We start from the raw sequence: 26,873 nt of genomic DNA, 5'->3' as shown, positions 1-26,873 counted from the left end.
TGAGTGGAGGGTCTGAATCAGAGGCTGAGACAGTTCTGAGACCGTGTGGGCTGCAGATTCCTTGACTTGCGCCATAGGGTGGTGGGGTTTTGGGTTCCGCTGGATAGGTCAGGGGTCCACTACACGCAACAAGCGGCTACACGGGTAGCAGGGGTTGTGTGGTGTGGGCTGGGCGGTTTTTTAGGTTAGATGGCCTTGGGCAAGTACAGAAAGGGCAACAGCCTCAATGGGTGCAGGGCAAAGTCAGGACATGCGGGGACCAAGCAGCAATCGGTATTGTAATTGTAAACTGTCGAAGCTGCATTGGTAAAGTACCGGAACTTCAAGCGCTGATAGAAAGCACCGAAGTCGAAATCGTTATAGGTACAGAAAGCTGGTTGAAGCCAGAGATAAATTCTACCGAAATTTTTACAAAGGTACAGACGGTGTTTAGAAAGGATAGACTGCATGCAACTGGTGGTGGAGTGTTCGTCGCTGTTAGTAGTAGTTTATCATGTAGTGAAATAGAAGTGGATAGTTCCTGTGAATTATTATGGGTGGAGGTTACACTCAACAACTGAGCTAGGTTAATAATTGGCTCCTTTTACCGACCTCCCGACTCAGCAGCATTAGTGGCAGAGCAACTGAGAGAAAATTTGGAATACATTTCACATAAATTTTCTCAGCATGCTATAGTCTTAGGTGGAGATTTCAATTTACCAGATATAGACTGGGACACTCAGATGTCTAGGACGGGTGGTAGGGACAGAGCATCAAGTGACATTATACTGAGTGCACTATCCGAAAATTGCTTTGAGCAATTAAACAGAGAACCGACTTGTGGAGATAACATCTTGGACCTACTGATAACAAACAAACCCGAACTTTTCGACTCTGTATGTACAGAACAGGAAATCAGTGATCATAAGGCCGTTGCAGCGTCCCTGAATATGGAAGTTAGTAGGAATATAAAAAAAGGGAGGAAGGTTTATCTGTTTAGCAAGAGTAATAGAAGGCAGATTTCAGACTACCTAACAGATCAAAACGAAAATTTCTGTTCCGACACTGACAATGTTGAGTGTTTATGGAGAAAGTTCAAGGCAATCGTAAAATGTGTTTTAGACAGGTACGTGCCGAGTAAAACTGTGAGGGATGGGAAAAACCCACCGTGGTACAACAACAATGTTAGGAAACTACTAAGAAAGCAAAGAGAGCTTCACTCTAAGTTTAAATGCAGCCAAAACCTCTCAGACAAACAGAAGCTAAACGATGTCAAAGTTAGCATAAGGAGGGCTATGAGTGAAGTATTCAGTGAATTCGAAAGTAAAATTCTGTGTACCGACTTGATAGAAAATCCTAGGAAGTTCTGGTCTTACGTTAAATCAGTAAGTGGCTCGAAACAGCATATCCAGACACTCCGCGATGATGATGGCATTGAAACAGAGGATGACACACGTAAAGCTGAAATGCTAAACACCTTTTTCCAAAGCTGTTTCACAGAGGAAGACCGCACTGCAGTTCCTTCTCTAAATCCTCGCACAAACGAAAAAATGGATGACATCGAAATAAGTGTCCAAGGAATAGAAAAGCAACTGGAATCACTCAACAGAGGAAAGTCCACTGGACCTGACGGGATACCAATTCGATTCTACACAGAGTACGCGAAAGAACTTGCCCCCCTTCTAACAGCCGTGTACCGCAAGTCTCTAGAGGAACGGAAGGTTCCAAATGATTGGAAAAGAGCACAGGTAGTCCCAATCTTCAAGAAGGATCGACGAGCAGATGCGCAAAATTATAGACCTATATCTCTGACGTTGATCTGTTGTACAATTTTAGAACATGTTTTTTGCTCGAGTATCATGACGTTTCTGGAAACCCAGAATCTACTATGTAGGAATCAACATGGATTCCAGAAACAGTGATCGTGTCAGACCTAACTCGCTTTATTTGTTCATGAGACCCAGAAAATATTAGATACAGGCTCCCAGGTAGATGCTATTTTTCTTGACTTCCAGAAGGCGTTTGATACAGTTCTGCACTGTCGCCTGATAAACAAAGTAAGAGCCTACGGAATATCAGACCAGCTGTGTGGCTGGATTGAAGAGTTTTTAGCAAACAGAACACAGCATGCTGTTATCAATGGAGAGACATCTACAGACGTTAAAGTAACCTCTGGCGTGCCACAGGGGAGTGTTATGGGACCATTTCTTTTCACAATATATATAAATGACCTAGTAGATAGTGTCGGAAGTCCCATGCGGCTTTTCACGGATGATGCTGTAGTATACAGAGAAGTTGCAGCATTAGAAAATTGTAGCGAAATGCAGGAAGATCTGTAGCGGATAGGCACTTGGTGCAGGGAGTGGCAACTAACACTTAACATAGACAAATGTAATGTATTGCAAATACATAGAAAGAAGGATCCTTTATTGTATGATTATATGATAGCGGAACAAACACTGGTAGCAGTTACTTCTGTAAAATGTCTGGGAGTATGCATGCGGAACGATTTGAAGTGGAATGATCATATAAAATTAATTGTTGGTAAGGCGGGTACCAGGTTGAGATTCATTGGGAGAGTCCTTAGAAAATGTAGTCCATCAACAAAGGAGGTGGCTTACAAAACACTCGTTCGACCTATACTTGAGTATTGCTCATCAGTGTGGGATCAGTACCAGGTCGGGTTGACGGAGGAGATAGAGAAGATCCAAAGAAGAGTGGCACGTTTCATCACAGGGTTATTGGGTAACCGTGATAGCGTTACAGAGATGTTTAACAAACTCAAGTGGCAGACTCTGCAAGAGAGGCGCTCTGCATCGCGGTGTAGCTTGCTTGCCAGGTTTCGAGAGGGTGCGTTTATGGATGAGGTATTGAATATATTGCTTCCCCCTACTTATACCTCCTGAGGAGATCACGAATGTAAAATTAGAGAGATTAGAGCATGCACGGAGGCTTTCAGACAGTCGTTCTTCCCGCGAACCATACGCGACTGGAACAGGAAAGGGAGGTAATGACAGTGGCACGTAAAGTGCCCTCCACCATACTCCGCTGGGTGGCTTGCAGAGTATAAATGTAGATGTAGATGTAGATGTTGAATCTATTTGTGGACTAAGTCTGCGGGATGTTGCCTATCTGTGAATTGCCTTTGTGAGAATTATGAGACAGACTTCATGTCCACTACTTACCTTCAGGAGGCACAATGTGTAGTTTTGCTAATAAGACATAAAAAAGTCAAAGGATCATACTACCTAGTTCTTGGAACTGATAGTTTTTTCATTGGGGAGAAGAGAGGGATAGGATGGGGAAGGTTAAAAAGAAAGGCAGTTCAGTTGGACCACAGAAAGAAGGAGGTCCACCTGCAGTGAGGATAAGAAGAAGTGGGAGATGTCAGAGAGAGGTTAGAGATGGTTCATTGGTAAGCACTGTGCCAACTGTAGTCCTGAGATAAGAACTGTGTTTATCTCTGGCAAAGTGCACATGTATATAGTATATAAAATAAGGGAAAGACAACCACTCACCAAAGCACAGAGGTTCCTAAACTTAGCCTCTGAGAGAACATTTTGAAACATGGTACTTTGATAAAACACCTTGTTTATTTTGAAGGTTAATGAAATTAATAACATTTTTTAAAAATGCGAAAAATGTTTTAATAAGTGATTACTTCAGTTTTAAATCATAAATAATAGCAGTGAGACCATGATGGCTCTGGTGATTATGGGTCCTTAAATTGCAAATATTCTTGATATCATGTACAATACATCGTGCAGTGTCAGGCCCGTTCCTGAACTTTGTTTTTGTTGCAGGAAAATAAGAAAATACTGCTTCACATAAATATTTAGTGATAAACAGAATAAAACAATAATAGATTGTTTTGATAAACTTAGTTATTCTTCTGATAAATTCACCCAGAAATTACATTATGGCTGACCTTTGTGCTTTTGCTATAAATCAGAGTCACCTACTAAGTCAATTATTTTTGATAATCTCTTGTACTATGCCTGCTGGCATAGTTATTATGGAAAATGGATTTTGAACCAAGGAATTATCCTGATTAATCTTCAGAAAATATTACAAAAGAATTTTTTCCAAGTCATGTAAATGCTCTACATGTATATTAAAATTTTCACATAAACTTTAACTTGCCTTTACAAGGAAAGAGTGTTATAATTGAAACTTCCTGGCAGATTAAAACTGTGTGCTGGACTGAGACTCGAACTCGGGACCTTTGCCTTTCGCGGGCAAGTGCTCCACCAACTGAGCTACCCAAGCATGACCCATGCTCCGTCCTCGCAGCTTACTTCTGCCAGTACCTCGTCTCCTACCTTCCAAACTTAACAGAAGCTCTCCTGCGAACCTTGCAGAACTAGCACTCCTGAAAGAAAGGATATTGTGGAGACATGGCTTAGCCACAGCCTGGAGGATGTTTCCAGAATGAGATTTTCACTCTGCAGCAGAGTGTGCACTGATATGAAACTTCCTGGCAGATTAAAACTGTGTGCCGGACCAAGACTCGAACTCGGGACCTTTGCCTTTCGCGGGCCTTTCTTTCAGGAGTGCTATTCTGCAAGGTTCGCAGGAGAGCTTCTGTTAAGTTTGGAAGGTAGGAGACGAGGTACTGGGAGAAGTAAAGCTGCAATGACAGGGCGTGAGTCATGCTTGGGTAGCTCAGTCGGTGGAGCACTTGCCTGTGAAAGGCAAAGGTCCCGAGTTCGAGTCTCAGTCCGGCACACAGTTTTAATCTGCCAGGAAGTTTCATATCAGTGCACACTCCGCTGCAGAGTGAATATCTCATTCTAGTGTTATAATTCTTAACACAAGAGACAAAACTGGATCTTTTGAGAGAAAATTGAAATTTTGGCTTTCTTCAGAAAATTTATTTCCTGATTTATGCGAAAATGTTAAAATACATCAAGAGCATTTACATGACTTGGAAAAAATTTGTTTGCAATATTTTCTGAAGATTAATCAGGATAATTCCTAGGTTCAAAATCCATTTTCCATAACAACTTTGCCAGATATGTGAGTTTTATCAACCACAGAGGATTTATTAAAACTTCAATAAAATATTATACTTAGTTATTTTGCACATTAAAGAATGTAAATAACATAGTACAAAGTCCATAAGGTCCCACTAGTGCTTTTCCTTTGGATAGCCATCACGCTTCTGTATGTACTAAAATTGTTTTGTGTTCACTTCCCATTTCATCGCACAAAAGTTTAAACAATCTGGTCTGCAGTGGTTGAGATTTTACATAATTTACAAGATGATATCCAAAATTTTTGGGACTGGTGCTGCCATCTGTTGAAAACCTTACCTTTGGACTAATGGTCACCATCACCCTCGAAGTAGTTCCCATCCGCACATACACACTGGTCCCAGTGCTTGTGCCACTGGACAAACGTTTTCTGGAAGTCCTGTTCTTTGACGGTGTTTATCACCACCAGCAATGGTTCTTGAATCCCCTCTAGAGTGTCGAAACGATGGCGTTTGAATGAGTTTCAGTTTTTGGAATAGAGTGAAGTCGCAAGGTGCCAAATCTGGTGAGTATCGTGAGTGGGGTACAACTGCCATGTTGTTTTTTACCAAAAAGATCCTGGTGAGCAAGGACGTATGACAGAGCATGTTGTCGTGATGCAGCAGCCAGTTCTCTTGACACCGAAGTTCGGTCTGTCGTCGCCATACATTTTCACAGAGTCATCGCAAAATGTCACAGTAGTACAAGGAATTCACTGTTTGGTTGGGTGGCATGAATTCTTTGTGTACAATTCCCTTGGTATCAAAGAAAATGATGAGCATGCTCTTCACTTTGCTCTTCACCTGTCTCACATTTTTTTGGTCTTGGAGAGCCCGGGCTCTTCCACTGTGACGATTGTTGCTTTGTCTCTGGGTCATAACCATAAATCCAGCTCTCGTCGATGGTGATAACCCATGATCAGAAGGTTGGAACATCAGATGTGGTCTGACGAAGGTCTGTGCCCACTTCAACATGCTGTGCCTTCCATCATAAATCACCGCACACCAAACACAGAGTATTATGGAAATGACGGAGGACACGCAACATGTCCTCCCAGTTGAACATCACTCTACACACTGACTCATTAGATATGCAGCTCTCACCACCTGGCAGTGCAAAGATCTACTACTCCTACTTTCCAGATGGCAGCAGCAGTCCTAAAAATTTTGGATTCCACCTTGTACTTTCCAGATGGCAGCACCAGTCCCAAAAATTTTGGATTCCACCTTGTATCATTTCAACCACTTCATCCATAACATAATTTAAATCAGTGGTCATTCTTTTGTTACTAGAGTTTGCTTATGCAAAGTTCAATGGCTGCTGGCAGCTCTTGTAGCTACCTGCAGTATAAGTGATACAGCTCTCTTGGTTTTTTGGATCATGGTTGTAGCACCATCTGAGCAAATATCAGAACACTTCTTTTATTAATCAATAACATAGTTCAACGTATCTTCTCTTGTTGTTTTTTCATATAAATATGCACTCATGAATAAATCTTCCACAATACTTTTATCAGATGTGTAGTGTACAAATACTAGTGGTAGAGCTAGTCCTGCAACTTCTGTGGATTCATCTGTTTGCTGTGCATACTCACTGCAAAGCCCAAGTTAATAAATCAACTCCTTCGCTATAGCAGCCAAAAGATTTTTGATGCATCATGAAACAGTATTGTTATATAAATGTACCACTTTTTTTTTTTTGGTGTTTCTCTAATTAATAACCAATGGTAATATGTCTCCTACATTTGCCTTAATAAGGTTTTCTCCAATTGAAGAAGCTTCTTCATTAAGTGCAGTACTGTAACTTACACAGTAAGATGCTTTGGTCACATCTTCAGTTTTTGAAAAAGTAATTGTTTGATGTTTAGACTTTTCTGTTGAGTCACATTATGTTTTTAAAAAGTGAATATCTTTTTCCCTTGTGATCAGCACAATTTGTTTCTTAGTGCCCGTGAAGTTTGGCTGTGATCAAAGAACTGTTCACAAGTTTTGTTTGACACAAAACACACACAGCAACAAGAGCATCTGACTCGCCAGTACACATGAATCCAGATTTCAAATAGCTTTCATCAGATTTTTTTTCACATCTTCTTTATTATTATATTTTGAAGGAATACCAGTTTGTGTATCCTTTTCTTCTTAAATAGTTGATGCATCAGTTTAATTACCACAACTTCCTTCCCTCAGAGTTTCCCTCTTTAACCATGAATCCAAGAATACTTTTTGTGAGGTACAAATTCTGTAAAAAGAAAAACAATTTTGTTGAAATGCCTTCTTTGCACTTTAAATTACATATTTACAAAAACAGGTAGTCCTCTAACTTGTCACTGCTAAGAGAAGGTTCAGCCTTAAGGGAGTGCAGGAAATGGAGAAGGAAGATAGGGACTATGTGGTGCTCAGTTGTGCCAGGGGAACATTGCTATGTTTGTCTTTCAGTGGTGACCATTTAGACATATAGTTGCCTCATGAACTGTGGTATAAGTTACATATGAAAATAACAAATTTTGTGAAAGCTTATCACAAAGGTGTTAATGTTTAAACACACCCATTACATTATTTATTCCTCAATTGACACATACAACATGATTTCAGCATGATAGTGTCATCTGTTAAATCACTGAGGTTGGCAGCAGTTAGAAATTAAGTTGATGAATGCTGGAGTACTGACTTGTACTGACATGTGCTATGTTAGAATTCAGAACATCACACTCCACTGATATCTTTCTCACCATGTAAGGCTAATCACTTGCATGAGCAACCCTGTGTGAAAACCCAGTTGCAAGACACATAATTTGATCACATATTGTTACGTGTGTTATTACTTTAAAAGTAAATCCATTTCTCAGCTGAATCTAAATGCTTGAGTGAATTTGGGAAAGAAAATAGGAACCAGTCTATTATGCAGTTCAAGTTATAAATAAAGGTGATCAGAAAAAGCCTAGAAAGCTTGTAAAGTCATTGCACGGCAGGGTGTGCAGAGAAATAACTGTTAAGAGAAGCAGAAATGCACAGACATCTTTGGGTCCATGAGTTACAACTTATTGGAATGTTTATTACCAGTTAAAATGTGCCTTTTTGGAAACAATAAATTAAATTTAAGGTAGGTGAGCAAAAGCCATGTTTGTTCAGTTTGAGGAAGCCAAATGAAGAACACATTTGGCAACACCACCTCTGGCAGGCTGCTTCTTGAATTTGTGTGCACAATGATGTGATTGGCCAATTTCAATGCTAAATAACTTAAAAGCAATGCATTATATTGACTATTGTGTTATTTACTGAAGCACACTCAAAACAATAGGCTGTTTAGCAGGTTGCACAAGGAATTTTGTTTAAGTGTGTGGTGCTTTATTTCTTTCTGGTTTTCATTTAGCCAATATTCAATTCGTTTCCAAAATTAATGAGCTTAGACTTGGGGATTTTAATCTTAGCACAAATTACTTTATTTAAAAAAAGCTGTTGAAAGCATCATTCCAAGTACTAGTGTATGTGGGTTTAATTAAAGTTGCCAAACCTGATTTCAACGTATCGGTACATATTCCACCAACTTCTACAGTGAAGTCACAAGCAAACAGAAATTGATTAATACTGAAAACTGAAGATGTTCTGCTTTGCTTCTCTGCATTGGCTGACCAACCAACAGTTAATTTTCATTATTTGATAGCATTTATTCAGAGTGATATGGTAGTAGTTTGCCATATTTTAATTTTATATGTTGCCAGTTATACTGAGTGATGAAAATTCGCTGTTCCCAACCATAATCTCATACTGCTGTGACAGACACAATAAAAAATAGGAAGTGTCTCCTAATGGCATGTATGTATGAAAGCAAATATATATATAGCAAACATACATGTCTCCTGCCCTTCCTATTCCATGTATAAAAGAAAAATAAAGTATGTAGCAAAAAATATTACTGCCTCTCCAATGTTAATTTATTTTGGTTCAGATGAGTTTATCAGCTCAGTCATTTCACACGTATCCCTCACAATCCTTTTTGTAAGGAATTTAAACTGGAAGAGATGCCTGATGTTATTGGAAATGATGCACACATGATGGCTATGAAGTTTTTCAAGGCAGAGTCCTAGCATAAAAGTTTCTCGGTTCACTTGTTGTGTCAAATTCAGATAAAATTCCAAGCTTTTGATGATGCCCACTGTCATCTTCATCAGGGACTAATACCGACTGTCTTGAACTGGCAAGTTTCCCTTGTTTATACACATAGGATGACACCTTGAGGGGCTGCATTATGTCATGATTGTACTTCCAAAGACGGTGCTCTTTACATCCATAGATTTTGCTAGCACTCTCTATCTAGCATTGCTTGCAGCACTATCCATCATGTTGGGCAGTGCAATGTGAGAAGTATTCCTCTGTGTTTTTTTCTTGTCACATGCACGCTTCTGTGCATTACTAAGTGCTTAGCAGGTGTCTCTATTTAAGTTTTCACAAAGTTTAATTTCAACTTCTTCTCTCATCACAGTTGAACTTAGACTTTGTGACAACAGCTTCAATAGAAACACCATCTGTGCACTTACAAACACATGGAAGCTTGCACATGACAAGCATAAAATACAGAGGAACACTTTTCAGAGTTCACCATCTGGTGCGATCTATAGTGCTGCGAGCAATGTTAGACAGAGACTGCAAGCAAAATCTATGGAAGTAGTGGACACCACCCTTGAATGTGCTGTGGATATAAAAGAGGATACCTCACCAGTTCATGATGCTCAGTTTTAGTCCCTGATGATGATGATGGAGTATGTCATCAAAAGCTTGGAATTTTATCTGAATTTGATGCAGCATATTCACATAAAAACTGTGGATGTGTATCAAGAAAGTATGATGATGGTCACTACTGTTGGTGATGTATATTACACCATAATTTATCAGACATTGGCAGTTATACTGCCTTTAAATGTAGGAAGTTTAAAGTTCACACGTGATTACCAGGAAAAAAAAGAAGGTGTTTCTAGTGAAAACTACAGGGTTAACATTCAGTCAAACTGGGTGTACACTGTCTGGTGAAAAGAATTTAGAAATCCCTATGTAATCCCGAATTGACCACTAGATGTCATGAGTAGTGGAGCCAGCAGTATAAAAGGAGGCAAGGAATATCGTTTAGTCTCTAGAAAAGCAGCAGCTACAGAATGGGTCACCAGAAGAACTCAATGCCTTCAAACATGGACTAGTCGCTGGGTGTTCCTTGAGTAACAGATCAATCAGGGATATTTAGACTCTTCTGAAATTGCCCAAGTTGACTGTTGGTTATGTGATTGTGATATGGAAATGTGAAGCAACAACCACAGCTAAACCAAAACCAGGCAGACCTTATGTACTGGATGCATTGTGGAGGGTGGTTGTAAAAAATCACATGAAATCAGTGGAAGGAATCACTCATGAGTTCCACAATGTTAACATAATCCAGCTGGCACATTGACTGTGTGTAGGAAGTTAAAAGGAATGATGTACTATGGTCAAGCAGCTACTCATAAGGTACACATTTCTGTAAACGATACTAAATGACCCTTTGGTGGTGTAAAGAGCAATATCACCATACAATGGGCGAAATGAAGCAAGTGATTTGGAGTGATGAAGCACACTGTATGCAGGGGCAGTGCTATCAAAGGGTCTGGGCTTGGTGAATGACTAGAGAATGTCCCTGCCACCATGTGTAGCACCAAGAGTGAGGTACAAAGGAGGTCGTGTTATAGTGTGGGGGTGTCTTTCATAGTTAGGGTGTAATCCCCTGATTGCACTTAATAAAACATCAAATGTGGGATAATGTGAAGATACTTTACAGCATTTTGTACCCAATACAGTACAAAAACAGTTTAGAGATGATGACTGTATCAGCCTGACAATGCACCCTGTCATAAAGCAGCAGCTGTGAGGCAACAATTTATGGACAATAACATTTCTGAAATGGACTGGTCTGCCCATTGTCCTGACCTGTACCCAGTGGAACACCTTTGGGTTGATTTACAGCATTGACTTCATCCCCGACATCAGTTTCTGACATCCCTGCCTTCTCTGGTTTTGAATCATATGGAAGAATAGGCTGTCATTCCTCCACAGACAATCAGACACCTTATTAAAAGTGTGCTCAGCAGAGTTCAGGATTTCATAAAAATGAAGGGTGGACATGCCCCATATTAATTTCCAATAACAGGTGTCTGGATAATTTTTATCAGATAGTCATAACTTGAACTAATAATAACACACATTGCATGTGTGTGTGCATATGTGTCTACTGTTGACAAAGGCCTTAATGGCCGAAAGCTTTAATTGTGAGAGTCTTTTCGTTGTGCCTATCTGCTACCAGCATCTCCACTATATGGTGAGTAGGAGATTCCCTTCCCATAATATTGTTACACTCCATTCTGGATTTTTCATTGGTTAATAACATATAAAATAGGATATAGTGCTACCCACCACATAGAGAAGGTATTGATTAACAGACAGACATATTGAAATGAGACAGTAGATATTACCAACTATCAGATTAAGTCTGTCATCAGTTGCAGACAAAATGCTCACACATTCACATGTGTGTAACTCATGCTCACACAAGGCTACTGTCATCTCCAGGTGCCAGAGCTTTCTGACACTGTACCAAGCAGTAAACTATCCTGACCCAGCCACAGCCTGTACGTCCTACAAGCAACACCACAGCATCTTCCCCATACCTACCCAGCTGTTTCTCTACATTCCCACCCCACAGTTTTTCTGTACTCAAACTATCCACCGCAGCCAAGATTTCTGCTTGCTGCAGTTGCTGTTGGGTCTCAGCAAGTGGAGACGACAGTGGAGGTGTGTGTGTGTGTGTGTGTGTGTGTGTGTGTGTGTTTCTGTGTGTGAGTGTGTGTGTGTGTGTGTGTGTGTGTGTGTGTGTGTGTTTTGTCTACATCTGATGAAGGACTTAGTCCAATAATATTTAGCAATCTTCTCTCTGCGTGGTGCCACTCGAGGCCACCTCTATGTAGTGAGTAGCAGTCTATCGTACCTTATATTGCTCTTATTCCATCTAGGATTTCCTGTTGTTCAAACTAGTAATACATGGATATATGGTCAGGAGTGATCATGAATGTTTAGTTACACAAGCAGTGAACTTTGGTTTACTGAGGAAAACTACAGTACACTTATTGAGATATGGCACTTAGGGAAAGGCTTTTTTTCCCATGTACACTTTATTTGGAACCAATTGCAAATGAGGTTGACAATAAGGAACTATTACCAAATTTGACTGTTAAGACACAATGTCTAATAAAAAAATTCTTAAGCAAGTTGCACTCACGGCTGGAGGCCTTATTGACCAGAAATTCAAATTATTTCTTGGCTGAACGCCCCAATAGTAGTAACTCAAAAAATGATTTAATGGCTGAAGACCTGGATAGTAAATTCTTAAGAAGAGTTAACTTCTCCAAGAGATCCTAAAACATTTTTTTTAAAAAACATGATTATCATAATTTCACTATTATGAGACAATAACTAATTGAAAATTATTTAGACAAATAGCATTTATGGCTGAAGGCATTATTAACCAGAAATTCAAATTATTTGTCAGCTGAAGGCCCTAATAGTAATAACTCAAAAAACAATTTAACAGCTGAAGGCCTGGATAGCAAATTCTTAAAAACAGTTAAACTTCTCCAAGACATACTAAAATATTTAAAAAAAAAAAAAAAACTACAATCGTCATAATCTGATCAAACCAAGAGAGAAGTGGGACTCAGACAGTGCTCCAAGGATCAGCCTGGGAAAGTCGCTCAACTTCGTAACCGATGAGACAGGCAGCCAAGAGTTGTAATCACTTAACCGGATGGCAACTCAAACTAGTGACAGTTAAAACGCAGACCAACACTCTTGCAAATTCTACCTGACATCTGCGTCTTCAGAATCTGGTGTTTACAACATGCATGAGCAGAAGTAACCACTATGACCAAGGTAGTCCAAAAGAACAAAATGTCTGAACCACAATCAAGAAGGCTGTCAAACTACATGCCTTACTGGACAGCAGCAGCAAGGTGAGGTAAGGTACACTGCCGCGAAAATACGTTAACCCCCAGGGCAGGTAACTGGGGCGTTAGCAGCCACTGGGAGAAAAATACCACTGGTTGAACTTCATCAATAAACACAAGGAATTCAATGATTAATAATAATCAGAGGAGGACGGCTAATTAATTTTGCCAACTCCAATCACTCCACTCATTGCTCTTCGTCTCAGCAACCCTGCGAGCAGCAACGTGCGAACAAATGGGATGATCTCAAAATAGTGAAGGTTTCACTGCTGGTAAAATGTTCGCTCAACTCAAACATCCTGGGTCCAGTGGACAATGAGGTTGTAGCCTTTGCAACTACAGCCCCTCGATCCGTGAGTGCCTGCATGCCACCAGCGGCCCCAGCATGTCCTCGTGCTGCCGGACCTCACTGCTGCTCTGTCCCAACTGAACTAATGACACACCTGATCTGGAAAACACTTGACATCCTTACAAAGGTAGTACCACACTACTAGAAATCGATAACCACTGCTGCTGCCACTCGCAGACAGATAATGCTAGCTGCCGGACTTCACTGCTGCTCTGTCCCAACCAAATTAATGACACACCCAACCTGGAAAACACTTGATGTCCTTAAAAAGATAGTACCACACTACTAGATATCGATAACCACTGCTGCTGCCACTTGCGGACAGACAACGCTAACAAACATAGTGGAACTAGTAAACACAAGAAGAAATAGAGATGCGACTATCCCTATTACACGATGCCAACCTACCAACGGCACCAACGCGAGCCACAACACAGCTCATTTATGAAAAATATTTGTCTGACATGTGCTGGAATATTGTTCTAGCATGAAATGTATATCAGTTTATAGCAGAGATACTGAGTCGTAGATAGGAACAACAAAAAGACTGTCACAAATATAGCTTTTGGCCAGTAAGACCTTTGTCAGAATTGGACGGCAAACACACATGTACACACTCATGCAAATGCAACTCACACACACATGCGTGAGTTGTCTTAGGCAACTGAGACCACACTGTGGCATCAAGATATATGAGCAGTTTCTAAATTCAAAAGCTAGTTTTTCGTGCATCTTTATGTCTGTGGCACTATTTCTCCTAAACTATGTGCCATACAATGATATAATTTGGCAGATACCTTCACTATTATTTATGGATAGTGTCTGCAAAATGATTTGAGAATACATTCAGTAGTAAATAAGTAACAGATTAAAACAACGTGGGAAAAGACAGATTGCTACTAACCGTGAAGAAGATACATTATTTATTTATTTATTTATTATTTGTCCCGTAGATCAAATCAGTACAATGGCTTGTACAACTGATATGGGATAAGTCAATACAAATATACAGTTTACAGGAGTCTAAAATAGTAAACAAGAGTATAGAAGAAAGATTATTTTACATTACCTACCAAATTATGTTACTTAAAGTTACAGCTTTACAGAGAATTGTTACATAATGTGACAAGACTGACTTAACAACATTCAGCTTTGATACATTATCATGCACTAAGACAATTTTGATTCCAAATATTCCTGGATGGTATAAAAGCATTCTTTTATTAAAAGAGATTTCACTGCCTGTTTGAATTTATTTATTTCTTGGATTTCTTGTATAGAAGTTGGAAGATGATTATATAATTTTATTCCCATGCACTTGACACCATCACTGTACAGTTTTGTTGATTGGGGAAGTATTCTTAGAGAGGTTTTTGATCTTGTGTCATAATCGTGGTAGTCCATATTTTTGCTAATTTTGTTGATACTTTTTTTGGTAAAGAATAATAATTCTAGTATATATTGGCATGGGAGGGGCAAAATATTTAGTTTCTTAAATAATGGTTTACTAGTGTCTCTCTGTTTTTTGGACATAATTGTTCTGACTATCTTCTTTTGCAGTTTGAATATCTTAATTGATTCAGAATTTTGGCCCCAGAAGATGATTCCGTAGTTAAGTACAGAGTGAAAGAGTGCATGGTACATTGTGGTTAGGGTACTTGTGTTAGTGACGTTCCTTATTGATCTAATCATGAAGCATACTCTACTAAGTTTTGTGCTGGTAACGTCAATGTGCCTTTTCCATGTGAGCGTATCAGTAATAGTGACCCCCAAAAATTTTATTTCATTTTCAAGTTTAACATTATTTTTTTCCAGTGATATAGTTGGTAGTAATGGATTTCTGTTTTGGGCAGTGTGAAAGGTTATTCCAATTGTCTTTTTTGCATTAATCAGCAGCCTGTTACTTTGAAGCCATCGACTTATTTGATCTGTGGTTCTATCTCTATTAGATTGGAGAATTTGTTCGTCCGCAGATACGAGTATAGAGGTGTCGTCAGCAAATAAAAGGGTTTTTGTGTTTGGTAGGCTGTGAGGAAGGTCATTTATGTAAAGTAAGAACAGCAAAGGGCCCAGGACGGAGCCTTGGGGAACACCTTGCTTTATGGTACGTATGGAGGAGTGTACAGTGCTAGCTGTACCTGAGAGCTTAGTTTCATTTAATTCGACATACTGCTGTCGATCTTCCAGATAGCTTTTAAACCAGTCATAGGTATTTCCTCTTATTCCATAGGAATGCATCTTTTGCAGAAGTATACTATGATTAACCATGTCGAATGCCTTTGTTAGATCTAGGAAGATACCTATGGCTGGGAGTTTTTTGTCCACAAGCTCCAGTGCATGATCTAGAAATTCTTGTATTGCATCTGTTGTAGCTTTCTTACTTTGGAAGCCGAACTGAGCTGGTGACAGGATATTTTCTTTGTCTAGAAAGGACATGATTCTGGTGGCCATTATATATTCAAATACTTTACTAAAAGTTGAAAGTAGTGCAATGGGTCGATAATTACTGGGATCCTCTTTGCTTCCTTTTTTGTGCCAACAAGCACAATTAAAAGACACAGTCTTCATCAGCGAAAGAGAGACACACACCATCCGTATATACAAGCAAGCACACCACATGCACACACGACAGCCAACCCCAGCATGTCAGGCCGGAATGCAACTATCACATGGGATACACGCAGCAATTTAAAGGGGGTGAAGAAGGGGAAGGGTTAGTAGTGTATGGATGGGGAGAAAGACAAAAAATGTCTGGTTGAGTGTGCTTGGAACAGGATCCTAACAGGCACAGCATCAGGAGGTTGTGGAACAGGAAGTTGGCAAAAAAAAGGAGCAAAAACCAGAAGAGTGGGGAAAGCCAGGTGGATGCATTGGCAGAGGGTGGAAAATAAACAGGGTGGGAGTTGAGAATGGGGAGGAGATGATAGGACAGAAGGGGTGGAAAATGTTGAGTGAAGGGTGTGGGAAAGTATGTTACTGTAGGTTGAGGCCGGAATAATTATGGAAGTGGAGAATGTGTTGTAAAGATAACTCACTTATGCACAGATCAGAAAAACTGGTGGTGGAGGGAAGGATTTGGATGACTCAGGTAGTGAAGCAGCTATTAAAATCAAGTGTATTATGTTCAGCTGCATGTTGTGCCACAGGTTGGTCTACTTTGCTCTTGGCCACAGTTTGGCTGTGGCCATTCATCCTGTTGGACACATGGTTGGTAGTCATACCAATATAAAAAGGTGTGCAATGATTGCAGCAGAGCTAGGAAATGACATGGCTGCTTTGCCAATTGGCCTGACCCCTGATAGGGTAGGATATACCTGTGACAGGACTGGAATAGGAACTGCTGGGTGGGTGGATTGGGAAGGTTTTGCAGCTGGGTCGCAGCCCCATCTCACATGGATCATATCCTTGAGGCAAAGGGCTGGGAATGAGAGTGGCATAATGACTGACTAGGATGATGTAGAGATTGGCTGAGTGATGGAACATCACTTTAGGAGCGTGGGAAATGGATATCTTGTGTAGGATGTCACTCGTTTCTGGGCATGATGATAGGTAATCTAATTTTTTTGCATATTTGTGCATATTTTTACGTGGATTCACGTATTTTTGGGTATTTTTATGTATCTGTGCGAATTTTTACGCATGTGTGCGTATTTTTGCGCATCTGTACCTGTCTTCATATATTTTTGTGCATTTTTACGCTTCTTTTCGCTTATCCAGCTCCTCTCACATCCATCAACACCTACTTTGCCCATTTCTGTGTCATTCACATTTCCCTTACACAATTCCTGCCACAATGGACCCTTGCTCCATCTTTCTCCACCAGGTCAGAAAAGTATCCACTCCCTGGCTAAAACCCAATCTTACTTCCTGTCTCTCAAATGCTGCCCATACCATGGAATCCCCCCAAATGGTCTCACCCTCATCCTCACATACCAGGTACTGCAAAACCGCATCTGCATGGTACAGGCATCCCAGAACAGCCTCTGTTCCCTCTGCAAGATACTATTACTCTGCAATCTCTACTCCACACATTACATCTCTGAAATTGAATTCCTTGCTCTTCAGCAGCTGGGAGAGCACTCCAGACTCCACCTCCATAAGTGATCCAATCTGCTGACATCCTATTGCCGCCTCAGGCCACCGCTATCTAATCACTATCATACCCACAGTGTTCCCCCTCTTCCACCCCTCCCAGCAGCTAAACCATGCATGGTTGACCTTTTCAGCTTGCCCATATCCCCAAAAAATCCCTACCAACTCTCCGCCAAATCCAGAGCCAAAATATTCCTGTAACACTGGTGTTAACCTTTCCACCACAACCCTATGTTGTTAATCTTCCCACCAAACCCCTCAGTTTCACAGAAGTGCCAGTCCTATCCAATAGCCTCACCTTCAGCCCCACACCCAAATTTAATCTTGCTGGATTTGTCAAAGACCTACTCTCCTTCTCCCAGTTCCTGCAATGGAAGCATTTCTTTGCCACCAATCTATCCGCCAGAACTACCCTACATATGTTTTTGTTTGGGATCTGCCTTTAGCAAAACACGTTTTGTTTTCTATCCCAAACATGTTTCACTGCAGCTGGAGCATCATCAGTTGGCTTTTATTTTGTTGCTGTTAGACATAAAGAATGTTCTTTACTGGTTGTACATATGTAAATATTAGTTTATGAAACTGTAATTACAAATTTTTTGAAGAACACACAAAGTTATCTGTTCATGTCTTTTTACCAAAAAGGTAAAAATCCTGCCTTAATCACCTTACCTGTAGACAAAGGTTCCACCACTGTTGTTATGAATCACAGTGACTACCTGGCACATATCCTTCACTAATTATCTGACTCCTCCACATACAAATTCTGCCAGATTGATCCCAACCCAGAAGTCCAACACAATCTCCAATCCCTGCTTAAAGCCTTAGGCTCTTCTCAGAACATCTCCCTTAATCCATCTTCCTCCTCATCCCTGTGATACCCTACACACCCATGATGCCAAGGGCATCAGCGGTGAGTCGCCAAAACCAACACATAAACAGCTATGGACAACAACAACAACCACAAACGGATATGGCAAATGATGACAACAACAACAACAACCATGAATGGATATGGCAGTAGACAAGTCCACGGAGTAAACTGGGTTATGGGCCAAGATGTAGCAAGATTCAAGAACCAACAATAAAGAGTACAGTATAGAACACAAGAGCACAGTCAGATTGGAACATGACTGACATGGAGCCCCTGCACTGCCAGGTTTATAGGGCCGCTAAGAGTGCTGCTAGGTTGATGCGGCAGGTGTGGCCCATGCACAGTGCTGTGGTGGTGACAGCAGTGCTCACAGGTTATATGGGCACTGCCTAGCAGCTGTTATTTATATCCACACCTTCTGGTGGGCTGTCCAAATTATTGGACCGAGACACCATATCCCTTCCTCCCCCCTGAAATAGGCGTATAGGGCATGAAATGCTTTGGTCGATGCTTTGGGAGGTGAACATGTGGTGTCCCACCAATGGAAGCCGATAGCTGGGAGAAGAAACATGGGACATCAGGCACTGCACTGGGGAACCGCAGTATGGTGGATGACCACGGAGCAGATGGAGGTAGTGGTGATGTTTCAATATACATACATCCACCTATCACCTATAGGAGCTGCCGACATGTGCTAGAGCACAAATAGTACTCTTGAGCAGGAGGGATGTGTGAGGGCATGGTCGCCAACTGAGAAACTGAGAGTAATCCTCTGCTGGAGGGATAGGCTGGAGGCGGGGACGGAGTTGGTTCGTGTTCCAACACTCCAAACCTCTTGGGGTATCAACCATCATAAGGCGCTGCCCATGAGTGGCCACCACCATAACTGGCATCAATTAGGGTTTTACCCCATAGGAACATGCACAAATGAGTGAACCAGGAGGGTATCGTCCAATGTGTTGGGTCTAGTGTTCCTTGGGTTGGGGTGCTAGGAGATGGAGAAGGGTACGAGGCTGTCAGCCATGAAGGAGTTCTGCTGGGCTGTGGTCACGGACAGGGGTGGACCTGTAGGTGCTCAGGAACATCATGAGAGCTGCTATCTTAATAGATAAACCCACAGTCTTCAACATTTATTGTGCAGCATCCACTCTTCTTCTTCATCGGTGGAGGGGTGAAATGGAGGGCTACACATGTGTTTGAAGCCATTAGCAGTAAAAAATTGTTTAAAGGCTATAGAAGTGAATTGGGGTGCATTATCAGTGACGATGGAGAGGGGGAGACCTTCGATGGTCAGAGTCTGTAAAAGTGCATTGAGCGTGAATGCAGTGGTGGTAGACACCATGCTGGCCATGGAGAGGTGGTTTGAATAACGGTCCACAACAATAAGCCACATCGAGCTGAGGAAATGGCCAGAAAAATCTAGATGGATGCAATCCCAAGGAGGATGGGGAGTAGGCCAGGAGGCAAAAGACTGGGTTGGAGCAGCCTGATGTTGAGTACAGGCAGAACAGCAGTGCACTGAGCCTCCACATCCTTGTTGAGTCCTGGCCAGTAGACATGTTGCCTGGCAAGGGCTTTCATCTGAGATGTACCCCAGTACCCACGATGGAGTGATTCCAAGACGTGAGTGCATAAGGTAGTTGAGATGACAACACGGTGGGTACCCGTCCCCGCATCCAACAGAAGCACATTGGAGATGACGGACACATAATGAGAGAGGCGAGCCCAGGCCCAGAGCTCGGGAGCAGCGAACTTGTAAATATAAGCTGGCCACCCTTGGAGGATGTAGTGTGCAATGGCCAATGATAGATTAGTGGCACATGTCTGTCACCAGGTGAGTAGCAGTAATGGGAAACCTATCCAAGGTGTGCTGTCGTTTCATGTCGCTGTGAAAACGGGAGAGCTCTAGAGGGTCAAACACTGGCTCTGGCCCTGAGGGCAAACAGGAGAGGGCATCGACATTTGTGTGTTGTGCAGTAGGCTTGTACTTGATGGTGTAGTTGTAGGAGCTAAGAAAAAGAGCCCCATGCTGGATCCTCTAAGCCATCCACTCGGGAAGCCAAAAGTGTGGCCCAAAGAGTACTACGAGTGGTTTATGGTCTGTAATGAGTGAAAACTAAGACCAAAATAGGTACACATAGTATTTATTCACAGCAGAGATGATCACCAATGCTTCTTTCTTGATCTGGGAGTAATTGCACTGGGCAGGTGTCATTGTTTTGGATACATAGCTGATGGGTTGCTCCATACCATAATCACAATGGTGTGCCAGCACTGCAGTCATGGCATAGAGAGACGTGTCCGTAGCCAAAGCTAGAGGGCATGATGGGGATAAGGGGGAAAGGCAAGGTGCAGAACATAATGTGCATTTCAGCTGTGTGAACGCCTGCTCACAGGCCTCCAACCACTGAAACGGAACACACTTTCTTCTGCAATTGGTTGAGAGAATGCAAAATGTGTGGTGCTTGCAGAAGAATCTTAGAATCATAATTCACTTTCCACCCAAAAAAAGTCCTGCAAAGTCCTAGAGGTTATGGGGATGTGGGAGAGAGTCAGTAGCAGAAAAATTATGGTGAGTGGGCTAAATCCCGTCTTTGATGAGCAAGTGCCCCAGGTAGAGCACTTGTTCCTGGAAAAACTGGCGTTTCTGCAAGCGGCACTTGAGCTCTGCATCACACAACTTAGTAAATAGGGTACAGAGGTTACACAGGTGGTCTTTGAGCATAGCACCATTAGCAGTTAAGTCATCCAGGTAATTGGTATAAGCTGGGATGGACATTGTTACCTGTTCCAGGTATCTATGGAAGATTGAAGGAGCAGGTCCCAAATGACAAACGCTTGTATTTCTATAAGCCAAAAGGCATATTAATGACAACAATGCATTGTGATTCCTCATCAAGTGGAATCTATAAGTAAGCACCAGCAAGTTCTATTGTAGAAAAACATTCGCTTCCAACAGGTTATGAGAGGAGGTCTTGACGTGGTAGGGGATAGGTTCCACAAGAGATTGTGCATCGATCATCAACTTAAAATCTCCACAAAGCAGGAGGGAATATTTGGCTTCTAGACTATGACCAGAGGCATGGCTCAAGCACTAGTTTTGACTGGTAATATGACCCCAACTGAAGGCGATCAGGTTCGAGCTTAATGGCTGTCCGTAAGGAGACTGGAAAAGGACGTACATGACAGAACAGGGACACTGCATCCGGACATACGGAAAAATGTGCCTCAAACTCAGTGGCACAGCCCAAGCCTGGCTCAAAAATACGTGAAAGAGGCACAAAGGTCACCAATTTCCTGGAAGGGAACCCTGTCAGAGAAGACCTGAAGTTTGTCCATAATGGAGAACCCAAACAGCGAGAAAGCATCCAGGCCAAAAATGTCGACTTGGAAACGAACGTCCTGACAAACGATCATGAGATGAATAAATAACTTGGGGGAACAAAGATTGCCCTGAGGAACTATGGCCTGAAGCTCATGCACCGTCCCATGACACAAGTTAGAAGTAGAGTTACTCTGACCTTACAGCTGATGGTAGATAGTTCAAAGATGTTCATCCTTGTCACAACGGGTGCAGTGTTCCCTTGATCAGGGCAGTCTGCCCATTGTTGCCTCACAAAGTGGTCAGGACAAGAAGGCAGATACCACTGGTTGTGCCGACGTGGCTAGGCTAGCTGCTCAGAGGTCATTTTCTGCCTGTGCAATCTCGAAAGAGTGCACAATTTTAAGTATGTCATCCAAGGGGGGATTATTGAGCTTGAGGGCTGCAGAGAAATACCTGGATCAGGAGGCAATTGGACCACTACATTGCAACAATGGCTCAGACCTTGCCAATCCATCACCCACAATTGATAAGACTGACCTGCTTGCTTGTATTACTGGTGGAACTCAAGGCATGATGCAACCACATGGAACCATTGTGAATTGTAGGTCGACAGCAATAAACACATTTCCTCAAAAGTGAGGGCAACCAGGGGAGCCAACCATCCCTGGGGAAGCCCATGAGAGGAAGATTCTCCATTGGAGAGAGTCATCTGAAATCCAAAAAGTGACAAAAGTGCTGTTTCAGCCACTGCAAATACGTGTTCCAAACCTCCTTACTGTTGTTAAATGGTTGGAATGTGGGTGTACAGAAACCTGTCTGGGAGGCGACCACAATCGGGACAGGCTGTGAACTTTGTACCTGCAATTGGTCAGATAGTAGCTAAATTTCCTGACACAAAAGGTTCATTTGCTGCTGGAACTGCTGATGGAATTGCTGTTGCAATTGTTGCTCCAGGAGTGGCTGTTGCTGTTCCATTAGCTGTACGAATTTCACATCTATAATGCACTATTAACCTTTTACCTCATCTCCAATTCTAGTAACTGGAATCAGATCAGGAGCTACAGGCCGACCAGCTGAGAGCATTGACGGTGAGCTGCCTAAACCCACAGAAAGACAGTGAAGGATGACAACAACAACCATAAATGGATTTGGCAAATGATGAAAACAACAACGACCATGAACAGATATGGCAGTAGACAAGTCCATAGAGTAAACCAGATTGAGGGCTGAGACATATCAAGATTCAAGAATCAACGACAATGCATACGGTATAGAGGATAAGAGCACAGTCAGAACATGACTGACTCAGAGCCCATGCACTGGCGGCTTTATAGGGCCCCATTGAGTGCCAATATGCTGGAATGGCAGGCGTGGCCCGCACACTGCACTGTGGTGGTGACAGCAGCACTCGCAGATTATAGGGGGTTCACCTAGTGGCTGTCATCTTTGTTCATGCCTTGTAGCGAGCTGTCCAGATTGTTGGACTGAGACACCAGAGAGTGTCTCCTTCATTACCCAGTACCACCCTGGACTGGAACAATTGAACCAATCCTTTGTTAGGGCTTTGATTACCAGTCATTGTGACCTGAAATGAGGGACATCCCACCCGATATATTTCCCACCCCTCCTAAAACAGTGTTCTGTTACCCACCCAACCTCCACAACATCCTAGTCCACCCCTACATCACTCCCAATCCCAAACTCTAACCACAAGGATCATATCTCTGAGGAAGACACAGGTGCAAAACCAGCCCAATCCACCCACCCAGGACTTCCTGTACTGTCACAGGTTTATCCTACCTCCATCAGGGGCTGGGTCAACTGTCAAAGCAGCCTTGTCATTTACTGGCTCTGCTGCAATCATCGCACAGTTTTCATATTGGTATGTCTACCAACCAGCTGTCCACCAGGATGAATGGCCACCACCAAACTGTGGCCAAGAACAAAGTAGGCAACACTGTGGTACAACATGCAGCTGAACATAACACATTTGATTTCAATGTTTGCTTTACTACCCAAGCCATCTGGATCCTTCCCTCAACCACCAGCTTCTCTGAACTGTGCATATGTGAGTCATCCTTATAACACCTTCTCCTCTCCTATAATTATCCTGTCCACAACATACAGTGACATACTGTCTCGACATCCTCCATCTTAGTTTCCACCCCCACTGTTCTCTCATCTCCTCCCCATTGCCATCTCTCAGCCTGTTTATTTGGCACTCTCTGCCGATGCATCTGCTCATCTTTCCCTGCTCCTCTCCTCTTTTGCTCCTTGTTTCCTCAGCTCCCTGCCCCACAACCTCTTGACAATGCTGCACCTGTTGGGATTCTAGTCCCTGCACACACCACCAGACAGCGTTCATCTCTCTCCCCAGCCGTACACTACTATTTCTTCCCCTTCCCCACCTCCTCTGGCCCGAGATGCTGGAGTTGGCAGTCATGTGTGCCTGAGGTATGCTTGCTTGTGTACATGGATGGCATGTGTCTCTCTTTTACTGATGAAGGCTTTGGCTAAAAGCTTTATGTAAGTGTCATTTAATTGTTGCTGTCCGCAACTTAACGTGTCTTCTTTATGAAATGTAGCAATCTGTATTTTCGTACATTGATGATATTCCTACCTAGAGTGTCCATTGTTCAATACATTAAAACATCTGTGTAATTGTGGTGAAAAGGGTATGTGATGGAGTTGGACATTGTCTGTATTAATCTCGATAAAGACGACAAGCAGTTTTTCCATTAGTGTGAGCTTTGGCATGCAGAAAGGTCATGTTGGCTTATTCTGCAAACATATATTCAACCATGTTGCTCTAAGCTCGCAGACATGTAAATACATGTGAATGAGGCTCAAACCAGGTCAGAGAAGTAGGATAGATGTCAGATGGCATCAGGTGATCCGACATAAGCAGCCGCCCACCATGACTACCCTGCTGCATGCCTATCTAGCAAACATGTTTTCAAATGGCTGCTGCATAGAAATGATACATTTCTGGACATGAATTTCAATTCAGAATATTCTCTGCACAGTCCCCACTACAAGTTGTAGAAGTATGTAAGTGCAAATTTTAGAGCTCCCTGTATAATCAACTGTACTATGTGTTCATTTATATACATATTTAATATCTCTCTTTATGTTAGGTGTGATTAAAAACTATACTTTTCTGAAAAAGCTCATTCACTAAGAGAGAAAAACTACTGCCTTTATCTCTGGATCTGAAGCAGGTGTAATGCTTACCCATGTACCATCTCTGACTAATTCTCTCCAATGCCTCCCCTTCCATCTTATTGATGATAAGATTTGGTAATGACACATTAAATGGAATGGAGAGTCCAATGAGCACAGAATATGGACTAAGTAAACCAAAGATAGAATGTGGAGTTGCAGAAATTGCAGTAACCATAAAGGTAACATGAAACTTGAGGGGCAAGTGGTTGATGAAGTGGAGCAGTTGTGCTATCTTGGAAGCAAAATAATGCATAACTAGAGATACGAAGTAGGCCATCAAAGGAACTAAAAGAAGTCTACTTGTATCAAACATAGGCCTCAATTTGAGAAATACTCTTCTGAGGAAGTACATCTGGAGCACAACATTGTATAGAAATGAATCATGGGCAGTGGAAAAACCAGAAGAAGATAATCAAAGTGTTTGCAGTGTTGCAGAACAGTACTGAAAATTAAGTTGAATTATAAGACATGAAATGAGAAGATACTCCACAAAATTGACAAGAAAGGAATATACGCAAAACACTGACTGTACTCCGATTAAAATTACTTTGTTTTGAAGTTTCAGTGAGTCAAGTGGTAGGGGCCACCTGCCTTTCCTGAGTCGCACATGTTTGTTGTGTTGCCTGTTTTGTAGGTATGAGCAGTGCCTTGTAGAGTGTGGCTGGCTACACAATGGCAACACTGCCCCCTGCTACTGCAATCTGTCTGTCACAAAGTAATTTTAATCAGCGTATAAAAGAAGGGACAGGGAGATGGGATGTGTGTTAAGGCACCAGAAAATAATTTTCATGTTACTACGGGGAGCAACAGAGAGCAAAACCTGTAGGTAAAAATAGAGATTGGAATACACCAAGTGAATAATTGAAGACATTGTGTGTTATTTCTACTGTTAAATGAAGAGGTTGGCACAAGAGGGGAATTCTTGCCAGGCGACATCAAACCAGACCAATGACCTCTGTGCCCATCCCTCCTTCCCAAAAAGGTAATTATGTTCTCTTGTTTTTGGAGGCAAGGGGGGAGAGGGGGATTCCTCTGATTTTTGTAGCTGGTGTTCCAAAATACATGTTATTTCTGTTGACTCAGTGTTACAGAGTGGATTACTTTGATGAGTGTAATTAAAACAGCAGTGCTTCTACTGTTTATTGCTATAATAACTTATATGTGGATCATTTTCATTATGAGAGGTGCTGCCTTAAGCAGAAAAAAGCATATAAGTAGACTGTTTCTCAGCCAATTTTATTGTAGTGCAAGCATTTGCAGTGTATTGAAAATATTGGTTTTTTTTTTTTTTTTTTTTTTTTTTTTTTTTTTTTTTTTTTTTTTTTTTCAGTATGTGACAGAGCCAGGTGTGAGACGATGTGGAACACTGAAACTTGATCTTTCACACACGGAGAGACCTGCAAGAGAAATTCAGATTTGCATGGTGTTTGGAGGAACTGAAGTAACTGCTAGTGCAACAGATATTGCTTCTGGGAATCGTGTTGACATTCAGGTTGACTTTCTGTCAAGCAGCTGATAGCTTGTCTCACTCTATTATACAAGACTGTTTTTGAGTCAGTGTTTTTGCCTGTAATTATTATGATTGCACTGTGTAAAGGTAGTCACATAATGTGGATGTACTTCCATGTAATCCTGCCATGAAAGTTTGCTATTGATCTCATGTGACAATACCTTTAACAGCAAAAATGTACTAACTCCTTTTAGAAAGTAAATAATTTAATTTTCATGCCTGAATCTTCAGTGTAGTTCTATTCAGGCATATCTTCATAGTACAAAGTAACAGAAGTGTATATAAAAGAATTTGTTTTGTATATATATATATATATATATATATATGTATAAAAAAATAAACATTGCTGCACATATTTATAACATTTTTATTATTGCATTCAAATAATTTGAAGTCATTTATTGTTTCACAAGTTTGTTCAATAAAACTGTGAGTTCTCTATTATGCTGAAACATATTAAAAAGTTTCAGTGAATTACAAATGCTAA

General features: G+C 41.5%; 1 protein-coding gene across 1 annotated transcript in view; it reads left to right on the top strand.

Moving 5' to 3' along the window:
- The window catches only part of LOC124596007 (heat shock 70 kDa protein 12A-like), a 206,951-nt gene extending 180,335 nt beyond the window's left edge, over positions 1-26,616 (top strand). The window contains exon 13 of the mRNA XM_047134961.1: positions 26,207-26,616. Within this exon, the coding sequence (XP_046990917.1) occupies positions 26,207-26,392 (186 nt within the window). The 3' untranslated portion in view covers positions 26,393-26,616. The remainder of the gene's footprint in view (positions 1-26,206) is intronic.
- The last annotated feature ends 257 nt before the right edge of the window (positions 26,617-26,873 follow it).

This window comes from Schistocerca americana, chromosome 1 (assembly GCF_021461395.2).
Source record: "Schistocerca americana isolate TAMUIC-IGC-003095 chromosome 1, iqSchAmer2.1, whole genome shotgun sequence".
NCBI classification, from domain to species: Eukaryota; Metazoa; Arthropoda; class Insecta; order Orthoptera; family Acrididae; genus Schistocerca; species Schistocerca americana.
The sequence above is the reverse complement of the archived record's forward strand: the minus strand, read 5'-3'. Positions and strand labels throughout refer to the sequence as shown.